The 16,376-nt window shown below is 30.1% G+C and overlaps 1 protein-coding gene across 9 annotated transcripts in view; it reads right to left on the bottom strand.

Moving 5' to 3' along the window:
* Positions 1-16,376, bottom strand: part of LOC149172596 (serine carboxypeptidase 1-like) — a 116,319-nt gene that overhangs the window by 33,511 nt on the left and 66,432 nt on the right. For 3 of the 9 annotated variants that reach the window (XM_089424353.1, XM_089424352.1, XM_089424354.1), the window contains one exon: positions 14-214. In XM_089424353.1, the coding sequence (XP_089280479.1) occupies positions 14-214 (201 nt within the window). Of the gene's footprint in view, positions 1-13; positions 328-616; positions 685-807; positions 1,823-16,376 lie in introns of those variants that run through there. The other 6 variants (XM_089424360.1, XM_089424359.1, XM_089424358.1 and 3 more) reach the window with 6 other exon arrangements.

Below are 16,376 nucleotides of genomic sequence, written 5' to 3'. Positions count from 1 at the left end.
AAATTATCCCTACCCTGCGTAATGATCTGAGGGAAGAGTACCGTCGTAGCCAGGTATAGATGTGATTCGCGCATCTGCGGGTGCTGCCTCTGCATAGGAGTGAAAAGCCACCAATCCAAGAAAGCATGTCCAAACAACCTTTCCAAAATCCATTGCTAAAGAACCTTCAACAATAGCTCCAACTATGGTATTCCGCTCCAATGTTAATGTCAGCCTGTAAATCAGATCAAGCACTGAAAGCTGTACTCCAAATGCCAAAGCCTTTTATACATTCAAGCTCAATTTTCTATCATTTGCACAAAAGATACTCAGATTTTAGCAAATTAGCTGCATATACCAATATTTGACCAAATATTAAATTCTTGGCTCAAAATATTGAGGCGCACCGTCTGAGTACCAAATTTCAAGCAACAGTAAACATTTAGCACCAAAGATTTAAATTTTAGCAGTACAGAATAATCGCCTGAGCTATAGTAAACATTTTTGGCCTCAAATATTCAATTTTAGTTCGAAATACAGAAATAATACTTTCATGTTTCCATCTGTGTTTAATAGTAAAAACTGTCTAAACACGGCCTCCAGAAGAACTGAAACACTGCTCAGTACAAAATCTCACCTCTGAATTGAGATCTTAAACGAAGATTCTAACTTCGAACTTCGAATTTAGAAAGTTCCTTCCAATCCCTGTATTAAATACTTCGACTTTTCAATTCTCCTCGATGGAGTGAGGATAATATACACTAAAACACATCAAAAGCAAATATTTCTGCCTGTTCTTAGAATTGCTTAGAGTTACAAACTGCTTACCTGTAAATTCAGAACAGATTCAAACTTTGGTTCCATTTCGTCTCCGACTATAGAAAACTCTACTGCTCTAAATATTTCGACTTTTCAACTTCCATTGAAGTAGCGATGACAGAGCAAAATATAAGTCGTCCGACTGCAGAAATTCTGCTGGCTACAGAATATTTCTCTGGTCGGACACGCTGAAAGAATGAACCATTTTTTGACAAGAAAGCAGTTATCATCGGTCACAGAAAGATGCTTTAATTACAGTAAAGACATCTGGTTGAATAGCACAATGAGCGAATTCTGGTATTATTTTTCACTACCAGTAGCCCGCCAGTTGCGGCACGCAAAATTTAACTGTTTTATCCCTGCGCTTTTCTGCACGCAAAAGGCCTTTAAAGAAACAATGTTTTTACACAAAAAGAATCATCAATAAGAACCACTGGATGAATCAACGCAATTCTGCTCCAGAATGGTCCCGTTAAAGCTGAAAGTTCCAGTAGGATGCACCAGCGGGCAATTCAATAAGGCCCGACTGCAGAATAATTAAACAGGAGGCTAAAACAAACGAATAATGTTAAATCCACTCCAAATACGCCGGAAATGAGACTTAAAATTAATGGGTATGGACCGAATTACAATGAAAATGCTATTCAACTGCTCGATTCTCCTACCAAAAAGGTGTGAGAAAAGCAAAGAAGCGATTTAGATGCCGTCTCGGTTAGACGAATGCCTGCTTTTAATGGCGGAAAATTATTTTAACCCAACAGCCTTAATACGGTTACAGACTAAAGAACGTGGTCCCTTATATGGTGTTTCCTATAACAACTCTCAGCGTCTTGGGTACGGGAAGGTTGTGACCAATTAATAATGGCATCAATCTACTCTCGGAATATGGGGCACAGTTTCAGGCTTACATTAACAAATCTGCGACTTTCCTAGCTGTGGTCTGCGCCTTTTCCAAGTGGAATCCGAACTGGCATTTGACCACTCGGGAAAAGGTAGTTTGTTTCTTAAATATGTCAGAAATTTTCGATGTCCATCATAAAATTCTACCCAAATCTTTTAACAATTTTTTTATAAACTTTCTTCTCCATCTGGAATTTTACCTTTTTATAAACTTTCTTATTGATTTGGAATTCAACAATTTTTTCCAAGCTTTTTAAAAAGTTTCTTCATCTTTCGGAAAATGTTAAGTTTTATAAGCTTTTGTATTACTATTTTTTCTGTGGACAAAATTTTATATTAAAGCTTTGTATGCTACTTGTATTGAAATTTCTTGAATTTTTATTTAAATTTGGTATATTTCTCATTTAGAAATTTTAATTTTATTTTTCAATTAGAATTCTCCATATATATATATATATATATATATATATATTTTCTATTAAAAAAATTAAAAATTTTCATAAATTTTTGTATCGGATTTTTATTAAAATTTTTTGAATTTTTCTTTACATTTGATAATTTTTTTCAATTAGAATTCCACTTTTTAGAAATTTTCTTATACACTTTTTTAAGATAAAATTTTATTTTAAAGTTTTCCAACTATAATTTTTATTAAAACTTTCTAAATATATATATTTTTTAATTTCATAAATTTTTCATTAAAAATTAGAATTTTTTTGGACTTTTCTTATCTTTTTTTTTGGGATGATAATTTTTTTCAATTAGAATTACTTTTTAGAAATTTTCTTATACACGTTTTTAAGATAAAATTTTATTTTAAAGTTTTCCAATTATAATTTTTATTATAACTTTCTAAATATATATATTTTTTAATTTGATAAATTCTTTCATTAAAAATTAGAATTTTTTGGACTTTTCTTATTTTATTTTGGGACAAAATTCTATTTGTAAATTTTCATGTATAATTTTTATTGAAATTCCGTGTTTTCTTCTTTGAATTTTCTTAATTTGGAATTTTATTTTTTACAAAATTTTAATTCTAAAGTTTTTTTATGTAATAATATCTTGAATTTTTTTATTGATTTTTCTTTTTTAATTAGACATAATTATATATATAAGTTTTTCTTTCATTTTTATTTTTAATTTTTTCTATCTAATTTTTACAGGGTTTTTTGGTTTTTTCTATATCTTTTTATTTAATTTTACAAAAAAAAATAGTTATATTTTTATTATAAATTTCCTTTTATTGCAGTTTTGGTCCATTTAATTTTACAAAATATTTTTAAATTACATTTTTTATTATAAATTTTATTTTAGTGAAGTTTTGGTAATTTTAAATTTAATTATTGAAATTTTAACATTTATATTTTTATTATAATTAACAAATTTGATTTTTATTTTCAAAATATTAAATTTTCTTATAAATAATATCTAACAAAGAAATTTTTAAAATATCTTCAAATATTTAATCTTATTTTTTAATTAAAATTTCACAAATTTATAATTTCAAGTATGGTAGATAATATTTCAATTCTCTAACACTAAAATCAAAGTACAAAATGATATAGGTGGCATGGGAAGGGAGTTTTTCTAAAAGGGAATGCTAATCCCTCTAAAAAAAATAGGTATTTTACTATTATTTTTTCAATTAAAATTCCAGAAATTTCAATTTTGAGTAATTGAAATGTGGAATATTTAGCATCATAAATTTATAAATATCTTTTTTTGTATAGAATAAATATTATTTTCTAATTTTGTTTGTGAAATAAAATTAATATATTTTTAAAATTATTTTTTATTAATATTAAAGCAAAAATCACATATTTTTTTTTTATATTTATATAAATTTGTATTCTATAATTTTAAAATATAATTTAGATTATTAATAATAAAAATGATTAAAAACCTCAAAAGTTAGCTCAATCGGTCAATCAAGTGCTTCGCCAATGGGAGGTTACAGGGTCGAAACCCAAAAGCTCTTGGGGTCAAGTTAGTAAATAGGTTTGGGGCGTTGTTTGATCCTCATATTTTTGTGTTGGAAAATCATACCATTCACCCCTCTAGGTGGGGTCCACCCTAGCGTTGTTCCATGTTCCATCCTGGACGTAGCGATATTTTTGGGTTAGAAAAGCATACCATTCACCCCTGATATTTTTGTGCTGGAAAAGCATACCATATTTTTGTGTTGGAAAAGCATACCATTCACCCCTGATATTTTTGTGTTGGAAAATCATACCATTCACCCCTCTGGTTGGGGTCCACTTTTGTGTTGGAAAAGCATACCATTCACCCCTGATATTTTTGTGTTGGAAAAGCATACCATATTTTTGTGTTGGAAAAGCATACCATTCACCCCTGATATTTTTGTGTTGAAAAAGCATACCATTCACCCCTCCGGTTGGGGTCCACTTTTGTGTTGGAAAAGCATACCATATTTTTGTGTTGGAAAAGCATACCATTCACCCCTGATATTTTTGTGTTGGAAAAGCATACCATTCACCCCTGATATTTTTGTGTTGGAAAAGCATACCATTCACCCCTCCAGGTGGGGTCCACCCTAGCGTTGTTCGATGTTCCATCCTGGACGTAGCGATATTTTTGTGTTAGAAAAGCATACCATTCACCCTTGATATTTTTGTGTTGGAAAAGCATACCATATTTTTTGTGTTGGAAAAGCATACCATTCACCCCTGATATTTTTGTGTTGGAAAAGCATACCATTCACCCCTCTGGGTGGGGTCCACCCTAGGGTCGTTTGATGTTCCATCCTGGACATATATTTTTGTGTTAGAAAAGCATGCCATTCACCCCTCATATTTTTGTGTTGGAAAAGCATACCATTCACCCCTGATATTTTTGTGTTGGAAAAGCATACCATTCACCCCTCCATGTGGGGTCCACCCTAGCGATGTTCCATCCTGGACGTAGCGATATTTTTGTGTTAGAGAAGCATACCATTCACCCTGATATTTTTGTGTTGGAAAAGCATACCATTCACCCGTGATATTTTTGTGTTGGAAAAGCATACCATTCACCCTTGATATTTTTGTGTTGGAAAAGCATACCATTCAAATTATCATTATTTTAATGAGTTGGAAAGTAAGAAACTTTGGTATTATAAGTTTTGAATTTTATATAGTTGATGACAATAATGATGAGCATGGAAATATAATTTATAAAAAAATATTTGAAATTTTATGATAACAGATATTTTGAAATTATAATTTAATATAAACAAAACATTTAAACAAAATATCTTTAATCATCTAAATATTATAAAAATAATAAATTCTTTTAATATTTTAAAAATTATCAATAGCTAATATTATTTTTAAATTGATATATTTTTTATAATATTGAAAATACTTATAATTTTCTAAATATTTTATACAATTCTGATACATTTAAATATTAACTTATTAAAAAACAAAAATTCACAATTTTTTTAAACAAGTTAAAAATTCTACATAAATATTAAAACTTATTATTTTATAACAAAATCAAATATCTCAATAATAAATTATTTTTCCCTGAAAAAATATGATTATTTTTTCAGCCACAAATATCTCATCTCAAAATGATTGGCAATATATCGTATGAAAAGATATCTTAGGTTTGTACAAACCATAGGGATCTTAAAGTACAACAAACATTTCTAAATGATGTTATTAATTTAAACAATTAACCTAAGAAATTAAGATAAATAAATTAAATATTTGTATTTTTTTTAAGAAATTTTATTATATATGTATAGTATGAACAATTTTACTGGCGATAATTTCGAGAAAAGCCTAAAATGTATTTTTTTTGGAAATGTATAAATATTTCTAAAAGGGTTCAACCACATGGACAAGAAAGCATCAAAGTCATTACAATCAACTTTTAACCCAATAGATGTCATCAAATATTATTGTTACGACATTATCATATTAAAAGAAAAGCAAAACTAATTTTAAATTATCAAATCGTTTAGTGTGTAAAAATAAGGATAATTGCTTCCAACTGGTACCTTCGGCGTGGGTGGACATATGATTAGAATGACCCACATGTGAAGTCAAGAGGATGGGATGGGTTGGGACCACTACATCATTACTTCTAATCATAAAAGACTTTTCAATATCTTCTCTTTAAAACCTCTCAACATTTGCTTTGACCAAAAGGTGAAGATGAAATCCTCATGAAGGTACCCATGTTCTTGGGGTGGGTTCTTAGAAACTCTTCACACCACTTTGTTGTGATAACATTTTACAGAATATATGGATTTAATTATTTATTTATTTATTTTATTTAAAAAATAAAATATATAAAAATTAATAATAAATTTTGAAATTATTAAAATTCTATATTATTCATTAATTTATTTTACATTTTATTTTTAAATAATTAATAATTTAAATAAAAATATATAAAAACCTTCAATTACATGAATATGATAAAACTTATATTTATAACCAAAATAATTGTTGACATTTTTCATAAATTTTCCAATAACATAAATTTGCAATCAAACTAAATCTATAATCAAATTAAAGATAGGCTCAAATCAAATCTCTAATCTTAGATATAATCTCTAAATCTATAAAGATAACTTTATAGGATCCTTTTTAACTAATGAAATTCAATGTAATCTCATCAGAATCTCTATCATAGATATAATTTATATATCCATTACATGTTATATAGAGATAGGTGATGGTGTTTTGTGATTGTGATGTATTAAAATTTTGGTGCCAATTTGTACATCACCTTATATATAATGTAGAATTTTATTCATTTCAATTTTATTGTTTCAAATTTTATATACTTTTTTTCCTATTAGTTGAATTTTCTTATATGTATTTTTTTTAATATTTACTTGAAAAAAAATGTAGCTATCATATAGCAATCATATGTTTGTTGTTAAGATTTTATATTTATATCTCTCTATGTCAAAGGCTTTTTTAGTCATCACTTTTTAAAAAATTGGTTATAAGTATATATAAGAAATTAATTGTGATTGCAAAATGTTTTTGGTTAAATTTTATAATTTGATTTGTGTAGTGGATGAAATTTTTAAAAATTGGTTATTAAAATATATATGAGATAATAGTTGCTATTATAAATTGTTTTTGGTCAATTGTAGGATTTGATTGGTGTAGGTGGATGAAATTAATTGCAGATAATAATTGTCATTGTAATATGTTTTTGGTCAATTATAGGATTTGATTTGTGTAGGTGGATGAATTTGGTTGTAATTTTATTATAGAGAGGTTGCTGAGGTGCATTGACTTTTTATCTATTTATTTTCACTTTATTTATAACTTTTTTTTCAATTCATGGTGGAGAGAATTCCTTTTTCCATTTGAAGAGATTTTTTTTCCACTATATTTTGTGTTGTGGTTTCTTCTTAGTACAACCATTTTTAGTATAAGTTGGCCATCAGATTCTATCAACTTAGGTAGGAAAGGGATTGCTTTACTAAGTAGGGTGAATTACTTTTCCTATTTATTGAGGAATAAATGGATTATTGTTGCAAAGACAAGGAAAAGATGTTAGTGATGATATTAAAAATATCTATCTTACCATGATGTGATATGATTAGACTGGAATATTAACAACCTTTTTCCAAGATCTCTAAATCTTTTAGGTTACACCTTGATTAGTAAGTCAATTTCATTTCATTTATGTATGGGCTCCACACCTACACAAGTCTAGTTCATGTTTTCCTCATCTACATATAAAACCATTACTTTTGCAAAAAAGTTGTGGTTCAAAGAAGGGAGACTTGATTGTTCAAGATAAACTAATCTCTTTTAAAAACATTTTTATACATGTAATATCAATCTCTAGTAATATGTTAATTTAATACTCAATTATTATACTTCAACTTTTACAATCTTGTCTTTTACATCTATAAACTACTAGTATTAATTGACACTTAATGCTACATGACTATATATATAAAATAAATTAATTTGATCCATATAATTTGTAGATTTAATCTTATCCATTTACATATCAAAAATTTATGTATTTTAAATTTATTTATTTTAAAATGAATTTTCTATAAAATATAAAAGGATTAACCAGATGGATTGCAATTTTAAAAGGTTTTCCTTTTGATGTGAGTGTCCAAAATAAATTAATCTATTTTAAAAATATTTATTTTTTTTGTATTTAAGGTTAATTTATAATAATCCATTCATTATTTCCCCAATTTATACTATCTTATAAGAATATTAATATTACCTAATCTACATAATTTGCAGATTTTATTTTCTCCATAGACTCTTTGGTAAAATTCCCTCTACACAGTTTTTAAAATGTAGAAGAAAATTGATTTGTCTATAAGATATAGTGTATGCAATCCACATTTAAAGTTGTTATGAAAAGTTGAATGCGTGGTTTATTTGAAAATCTGGTTTAGAAGGGGTAGTCTACATGGATATTTAGTTATAATTTGGAAATAATGTTTTTAGTAAAATTGTAGTTTTTTTGTTATTTAAAAATATATTTATGAATGCACAAATATATCAAGCATTCGAACTAATCCCTACAAAATTTTAAATAACATTGATAAAAGAAATACCAAAAAACTAAAACTTTCAAATATTTAAATGTTGAATTAAAATAAAAAATTGAAATATTTAGATCACAACCTTTAGAATCTTTCTCAAGCATTAAAAATGCACCCACTAAAGTTATTGCAATATCAAAGACATACAACATGATGTGATAATATATGTTTTATATGCCATGGAAAAGTTTACATATAAAAAATTTAACCATGATTGTAAACATATTATCTCTATATGAACTTTATCTGATTAAAAAAATAAGCAATCCATGTGGTAAAAGGTAAAAGCACTGGGTGACCAACTCTACTCTGTGACAACCAAGAAAGACATGGTCAGCAAGCCATTACCTCCCATAGTGACATATATACGAATTGATTTTAATATAAATTGTATGTGTTTGAACTCCAGAGGAAATGCAGGTGGAGATAGATTTGGGTTAGGTGTGCCATATTCTACACTGGTGAACCATTTCCCAATAGTTCAGCTCCTTCTCGGTATAAGATAATGATGTAATCCTTTGATGAAATTGTATTCAAGTAAAACCAATGGCGTATGGGCAGAAAGTGTGGGGGTCTGGTGAAAAGTTATCCATATTGCAAGGCACGGAATTTGTTTGACGGGATTTTATTGGACACTTGACCAACCAGAGATTCTTTCTGTAAATAAATTGTGGCACTAAGTTCAACTTTAGCATATGCATTCCACATGTGATGCTTAAAAGATTCAATAATTTAAGAATCACTTTAATTACAGATCATTAAAACAAACACATCGTTCTCCTCCCTTCCACCCATAAAAGAATATTGCAAAATCTTTTTATTTCTGTCCCATGTTTTTCGTGCTGAGTTGAAGTAGGAGAGAGCAAGTTCGATACTTGTGTTTGGCTAAATTTATGTAAAGTATTCAAAAATATATAAAGTATTCTAACATATTATAAAATAACCTAATCTTTTTTATTAAAAAGGGGTTGTAATATAATTTAAAATTGGTTTTTTCTAAGAATTTATCTTTCTGAGCTATTTTTTGACATTAAAAAAACATGTTAACCTACTGCCACCAATACTTAATTCCAAGTATATTGCTTTCCCCTTTGTAACATTATGGGTCAATCAATAGTAGTGGATAGCCATGGCATGTCTCACTCATGTTAAGTTTTCTCACTTTGTTTATGTTAAGTTTTCTCACTTTGTTTATATATATATATAATAGAAAGGAATAAGAAAATTAAAAAAGCAAATATACTTACTTTATAATTCATTTAGGATAAGATATAACATGATATGAGATTTTAGAATCATAAAAGTTATTTTATGAAACCACATGGTAAGCATTTCTTTTTTTTTTCTCACACCTTTTTCAAAGATGTTCCATATATGAACAGAGTAGGGTGAATATAGCAAGAATACTCACCTAACAACAAATCAACAATAAATTTAAATATAATATTAAAATAAAAGACCATAAATGAAATTAATATAACTAGTTTAATAAAATGGTTTTTTTAGTCTCAAAGATTGTTCAATTTGTGTTTCTCACTCTAGCCCTAGTCACTTGCTTGAGCTATACAACAAATGTTATGGCATACCTTGGTTCAACTCTATGGCAAGCCATTATGCCACCTCTCATTTTTCCTTATTCTTTTGAACTTCCCTTCCCCCACCCTTTAAAAGGAAAGTTTTTTCATTATATTGGGCTCTATTGCATTGCCCGTGAAGAATTAAGAAAGTTTTAAAAAGTATATAGGTGATATGGATGTGTAGAATGAGGAAAACCACAAGAGGTGGAAACATATTGAAACCATCATCAATAAGAAAGTTGACAAGAAAGACAAGAAAATCGACATCAACATTATTAAGGAAGAAGAGGTTAGAATCAATTACATTCATAGAATAAGGCATAAAGGAATGATTATGTAACAAGACACACACACACACAAAAAATACAAGGTAGCTTATATGCTAAAGCACAAATGAGATACATCCATAAGTTTCTAAGAGACGATATTACAAAGGGTTTTAAGACTATACTAGTATGGTCAAACTAGCTACGCCTCAATCCTAAATACTAATTTCCAAAAAGATCCATATGGATACAATCTATAGAAAATGCCATTAACATAGTAACATTTAGCTAGCATCAAATTATAACAATGACTAACTCTTGATCATCTATAATGATCAAATTTTTGTTAAAAACTACCTAATTAAGATCAGGCATTTCAAATTGCGTTGATTGGGCCGATTTTTTAGAAGAGATTTTATTCTGACTACCTTGAGTGTCTCCTTATTGCACTTCCTAGAGTTGTTGCACTTGAGACTAAAGAAGTTGAATGTCAATACTCATATTCTTCATTTTTAATCACTATGCAAAGAGAATGTTTGTTATAAAGACCTCAACATGCATCCTTTGTGCCTTTGAAGTGCCACATTGACAACATGCAAATAGTGTTAAAAAAAATAAATTGAATTGAAATTCATATTCATATTTTTTAAGGTAGCATTGATTCCTACTAGGTTTCGTTAACTTTGAAATTTCTAGGAGGGAGTGATAAGGATTGATTTTCCAACTTATTTGTTGCCTTGTTCATGTCTCTTAAAACATGTTGGACTTGAATGTGAGGAATCAAAGTGAGTGGTCCCAAAATTCTGTGCAAAGATGGCAAAACATGGATGTCAAAGGAAAGGTTTTGAAAGCAAGATAATTGATGGAGTTACTAAGTCACATATTATAATTAGAGATTTATATGGTAAAGATTGAGCTAGGATGATGCCTTCTTGGAGAGACTACATTCTACCCTGGTTGTTAGAGGCTATGTCTAGGCTCCATGAGTATTCCAATTTTATTTGTCCTTCAGGGCCAAAGATAACCCACCCCACCATCCCCACACACTGCCCCCCACTCCCTGCACTTGCCACTAAATATTATCAAAGGTTGACAACTACAAAAAATATAGAAACAACAACAATAAAAATAATGAAAGCAACCATCTAATATCGAGTTATCTAGGATTCACTAGTAAAAATGAACAACAAATGGATGGATAATCATCAATGGAAACACCAATGCAAGATTATGAATTTTATTACTTGGATTCATCATATGTAAAACTATTAGCCTAAAAAATGTGATTATTTCTTTTTGAAGGGGGCTATTCTGTAATGACCATAATGGGGGTATATATGTGGGCATTATATACATGAAGGTCATATATGTGGGATCAATGTACATGTAAGTTTCAAGTCAACCATATGATGGGCATATGCAAGAAATAGGTGTGTGTGTGTGTACTCGGATTATTTGAAGAAGTTGATCTTAATGTATAAAAATTTATTGTGTAATTTATCTATACTATCACTTGGGAGGTGTGGTGCATACTTCTAAATCATGTATATTGTGTGTAATTTGGTTTAATTTGATAGTTTAAAACATTGTCAAGTTCTTAACAATATGCCATATGGAACATAACAACTACAATGACCTGTCACTGCAAAGGAACAACAAGGGAAGTGGTCTAATGTCAAGAGAAGAAAGGAATAAAATGGGGAATGGGAGAAAGAGGCCCTTCAATTTTAAAGGCTAAAACCATTTGGGAATCAATGTTTCTGTAATGCCTCCTCCCACATTTACCCACCTTCACCGGTCAGTCGAGGTAAAAATGAATGGAGGGCTAATGTGACATGAATCAACCTCCTAAGTACAGTTAAGGAAGTGGAATCGACAAACCGAAACTTTACTAACCTTCCTCAGGAGGTACAGGACCCCCAGGAGCCAAACAACCACTCCAGGTGCCATAACCTTGAGTTAACTTTCCTTTTTAGTTACCTGGACTCCCAATCACTTGCATAACAAGAAAAACCAAGGAATGTAAGCCTCCAATAACATGTATAACCCTGCCTACTAGCGACTGCAGTTTAAATTACTCAATTTTGTGCATGCGACCCAGAGATCTGAGCCACTTTTTCATGGCTAGGATCCATACCTCTGCTAGAACTCGATAGAACTTTCCAGAATGATGAATGACACTAGGAAAAAGCGATTAACACGAAACTTAGACAAGAATTTGATCTAACCAGGCCTAACCATGACAATCATTCTGTCAAACACCTAATGAACATGAAATCTATAGGTCATGAAAGAATATCTGAACATAGAGATTTGAAACTTATCTGAGAATCATCAAGAAGGTCTAATTCCCTCTCACAATATCTACAATAACATCTATTAGGTCATCCATTTAATAACCATTCATTTACCAACCAAAACATGATAAGAACCATAACTGGAATCTTCCATAAAACCATGCTTATAACCATCATATAACGAAAATAATAACAATGATAGAACAACCATCAAAGCCACATCGTAACAAGTACATCTACTCATAAAATACAAGAGGAAATTATCTCTTATTAACATATGCAAAATCCAACCAAGCCAGGGACTTCCATCTACTACCCAACCATAGATTAGGTAGAACCAAATCTTTCTTTCAGCCAATCACCCCCTGTGCCATATTCCAAGCATGAATATGGGATCTCATGGTATAAACCAATACATAAACAACCAAGGGAATCCAAAGGTTAAACCACCTCCGCCCTCACACTATCGTGATCTCACGTAAACCGGTCCCAAGATCACAGAACCAAACCAAGTTTGGATACCTCATAATTCTTTCACCATCCCTTGAGGAATTTTCCTATCTTTATCCGCCTAGCTTCCGGGAGAAAACCATATCCACTCCCAACCCTTGTGATTTTCCTCAGACCACCTCACTCGGATCCAAAACCTTTCAGAAATCCAAAGATCAAACAAGAATGAAACCCATCACACTGTGGCTATTCAGAAATGGAAAAGAAAGGCTGAAATCACTGTCAAACTAGGAAAAACCCATGCCAATGACATCAAATGAACCAAATACACACATGCACGTACCATGCATGCCCAAAACCAGCTATGAAATCATACATGTAACTTGTTACCTGCAAGTATTCCTGTTGAAGCCACCTGATCCAACTCTTCCTTGCTTGATCATTGTTTTCCTTTGCTTTCTTGTTCTTCCTTTGCTTGCTTGCTTTCTTTCTACTCTTGGTGCTCTTTTACTCTCTAAAGCCAATTCCAAAACTCAACTGACAAAAGGATAACCAACAAAAGCTGTGAATTGATCCTCATAAGCCTTTTTATTATTGATGCCTCTAATTTCTTCATTTTTCCTCTATTTTCCTTCAATTTCCTCCTCACATGCAACCTGTGACCTTTCACCTTCCTTTTCTCCTAATTTCCTTTATCTCCATAAATCAAATGCCAATAATTCCTATTTCCTTTTTAAAGCCTTTGCTAATTTCGCCTTAGCCATAATAAACTAAATGTACACCCACTAGGATGTTTTAACCAACAATCAACTTGGAATACATGGCCCATGACCTTGGTCTTATTTTTCATTTATTAACTTTATTACGCGAACTTTTAACACTGGGCTATTACAATTTTTATTTGATGCGAAGGAATTCTAGTGAAAACCCTTTCACCAAAAATGAAATTGAACAAAATTAAGAATGAATATTCTGCTTGACAATGAAACAAGTCTAGGAACTCAAAAAAATCACATAATACATACTATGGTGACACTTAGCTCCCTCTTAGTGTAAGATTATTTCACCTATCAAGCATATTTAGGGGAATTTTATAATTTTTCATATTATTAGACTTGGATTTTTCTTGCACTACAGAGAGTTACAAATCACAAAGCCACATTGACACGATACAAACCCACTCTAACATTAGGTGGGGAAATATTTCAACATTGCGCCTCTCCCAAAAACTGACAATGTCTTTGACGATACACCACATGGCCATTCTCTCTTTAATAGGATTTAAGAAGAACATAGGATAGAATTTGGTCCATATATGTGTGCATGGGTAGTGCTATGTATACTTGGTATGTTTGGCCACCACATATGAATGTCCCTATGGCTATCTTAAGCTATTGACAAGATAAATATTTTCAAATACCTTAAGGAACATACAAGGTATACTATGTATCTAAGTGTTTATGTACATAGTGCTATACATATCACACATGTTCAACTGATACTTTTGAGTTTCTCATAGTTACCTCAAAGTGCTAATAAAATATTCAAAGTAATTAAAACTAGCTCAAATACTAATAAAGTTATCATTTCTCACCATTAAACCCAACACCTTTGAATACATTAAATCGCTTTATTTACAATCCTTTACTACAAGAAAAGGAGATTAAAAAGCCAAAATAACTAGTTCAAGAAATTGCCGAAACCTCATTAAATTTATAAAACATCAATTCATTTAAAGCATACACCTAAACAACTACAACAATTATTAAACAACATTATTGACTCCTAAAACATCAATATATAATGGATAAATGATATTTTTGTTTGTGTTTGATACATTGTACAACATGCAAGATTTCACACTAGAACATAGTGTTGATCCACATTCATTCAATAAAATGTGGCCTTGCTAATTTGACATGTATAAGTTGCACATTTTAATGGCCCATTTAATTGATGTTAGAGATGCTTATTATAATTGTATGAATGGAATTTGGATATATGGTTGAATTTCAAATATTAGATATTTAATTACAATTATATTTTATTAATTTTAAAAATATTAAAGATATAAAGTAGGAACGTAATTTCACAAATAAGTGACTTGTGGTTAATTTTTAATCATTTTGATTTTATAAGAAGTTTGAAATAAAATCTCCAAGGGTTAGGTCAAGTGGTCTAATGTCAGATGTGAAATTCTTTGATTTTGTTGCTAGTTGTTGTTGATCAAGAGTTTGACTCTCTTTGATTCCCTTAGGGTGAGGCCCCATAATCAGGGCCAATGGTTTATTCGGTTTACCATCCACGAAATGTGGGGATGTACTCAGGGGTTTCCTGTGCTCTCATCCCAAGCTAAAAAAAAGAGGGTTTGAAATAAGATTATGATATAAGATGTAGTAAAAATAAATATTTTGCATTAGATAAGATAAAAGTGAGATATGATTAAAAAGAAAAACTTATATAAAGGTGAGATATAATTTTCACATATATAATTTAAATCTTATTGCTTGGAACAAGTTCTATTTATAGATGAAATATTGGATTTCTAAACTTGTTGATATAATATTATAAAAAATAATATTATTCTACTAAAATGAATTAGAACACTTTAACAAATTAACACCTAATTGAGACAATTCATTTCTCGATTTATTCTAACAGTATTTTTTAATTGATAAATCTATTTTCTACAACATCTAACTTTTCTCTATGATTTTCAAGTTTCTCCTTTCCAAGAGGCTTTGTAAATATGCAATTTACATTATCATTTGTATCACAATAGGTCAAGTCAATCTCCTTTGACTATATCTTCTCTCTCACAAAATGACATTGTATATGAATATGCTTTGACCTAGCACGATGCACTACTTTTTTTCCACTTTGATGGAACTTTGGTTATGACATTTAATAATTTTTGGTACTTGTTGGTTTTCTCCCATATCTTCAAGAAATATCCTCAACCAAATTTCCTCACAAGTGACACTGCATAAAGGTTTGTACTCATCTTCAGTGGATGAGAAGGAAACAATTAGTTTCTTCTTGCTGCTCCATTACATGATCCTAGATCCTATAAAAAATGCATAGCCTGTGGTTGAATTTTTATCATCAAGATCTCCTATCAAATTTGAATATGAATGACCTATCGGTTCAACATTAAAATCATTGGCATATTGAATACCAAAATTAATAATCCCTTTCAAATATTGGGACTCCCTTTGTCACTTTCCAATCACTATCATGAAGCTTAGCCATGTATTAACCAAGTATATTAACTAAATATGCAATATATGGCCTAGCTATAGTGAGATAATTCAAAATTCCCACCAATTATAAATATCAAGTACCATTTTGTTCTTTTGTTTCTTCATCACTACTGAGCTTAACATTATGTTTTAATGGAGTAGACACTTGTTTGAATTCACATGCATATTAAACCTCTTAATTGTCTCCACTGTATACTTGTTTTGTGTGAGTAGTCTCTTACCATCTTCTTTCCATACCTCAAGGCCTAAACAATAATGTAAATTTTCAA

This window comes from Pinus tabuliformis, chromosome 4_2, assembly GCF_031772625.1.
Source record: "Pinus tabuliformis cultivar Carrire ecotype Pingquan chromosome 4_2, CPIR1, whole genome shotgun sequence".
NCBI lineage: Eukaryota > Viridiplantae > Streptophyta > Pinopsida > Pinales > Pinaceae > Pinus > Pinus tabuliformis.
Note: the sequence above shows the minus strand (reverse complement) of the source record. Positions and strands in the feature narration are given on the sequence as shown.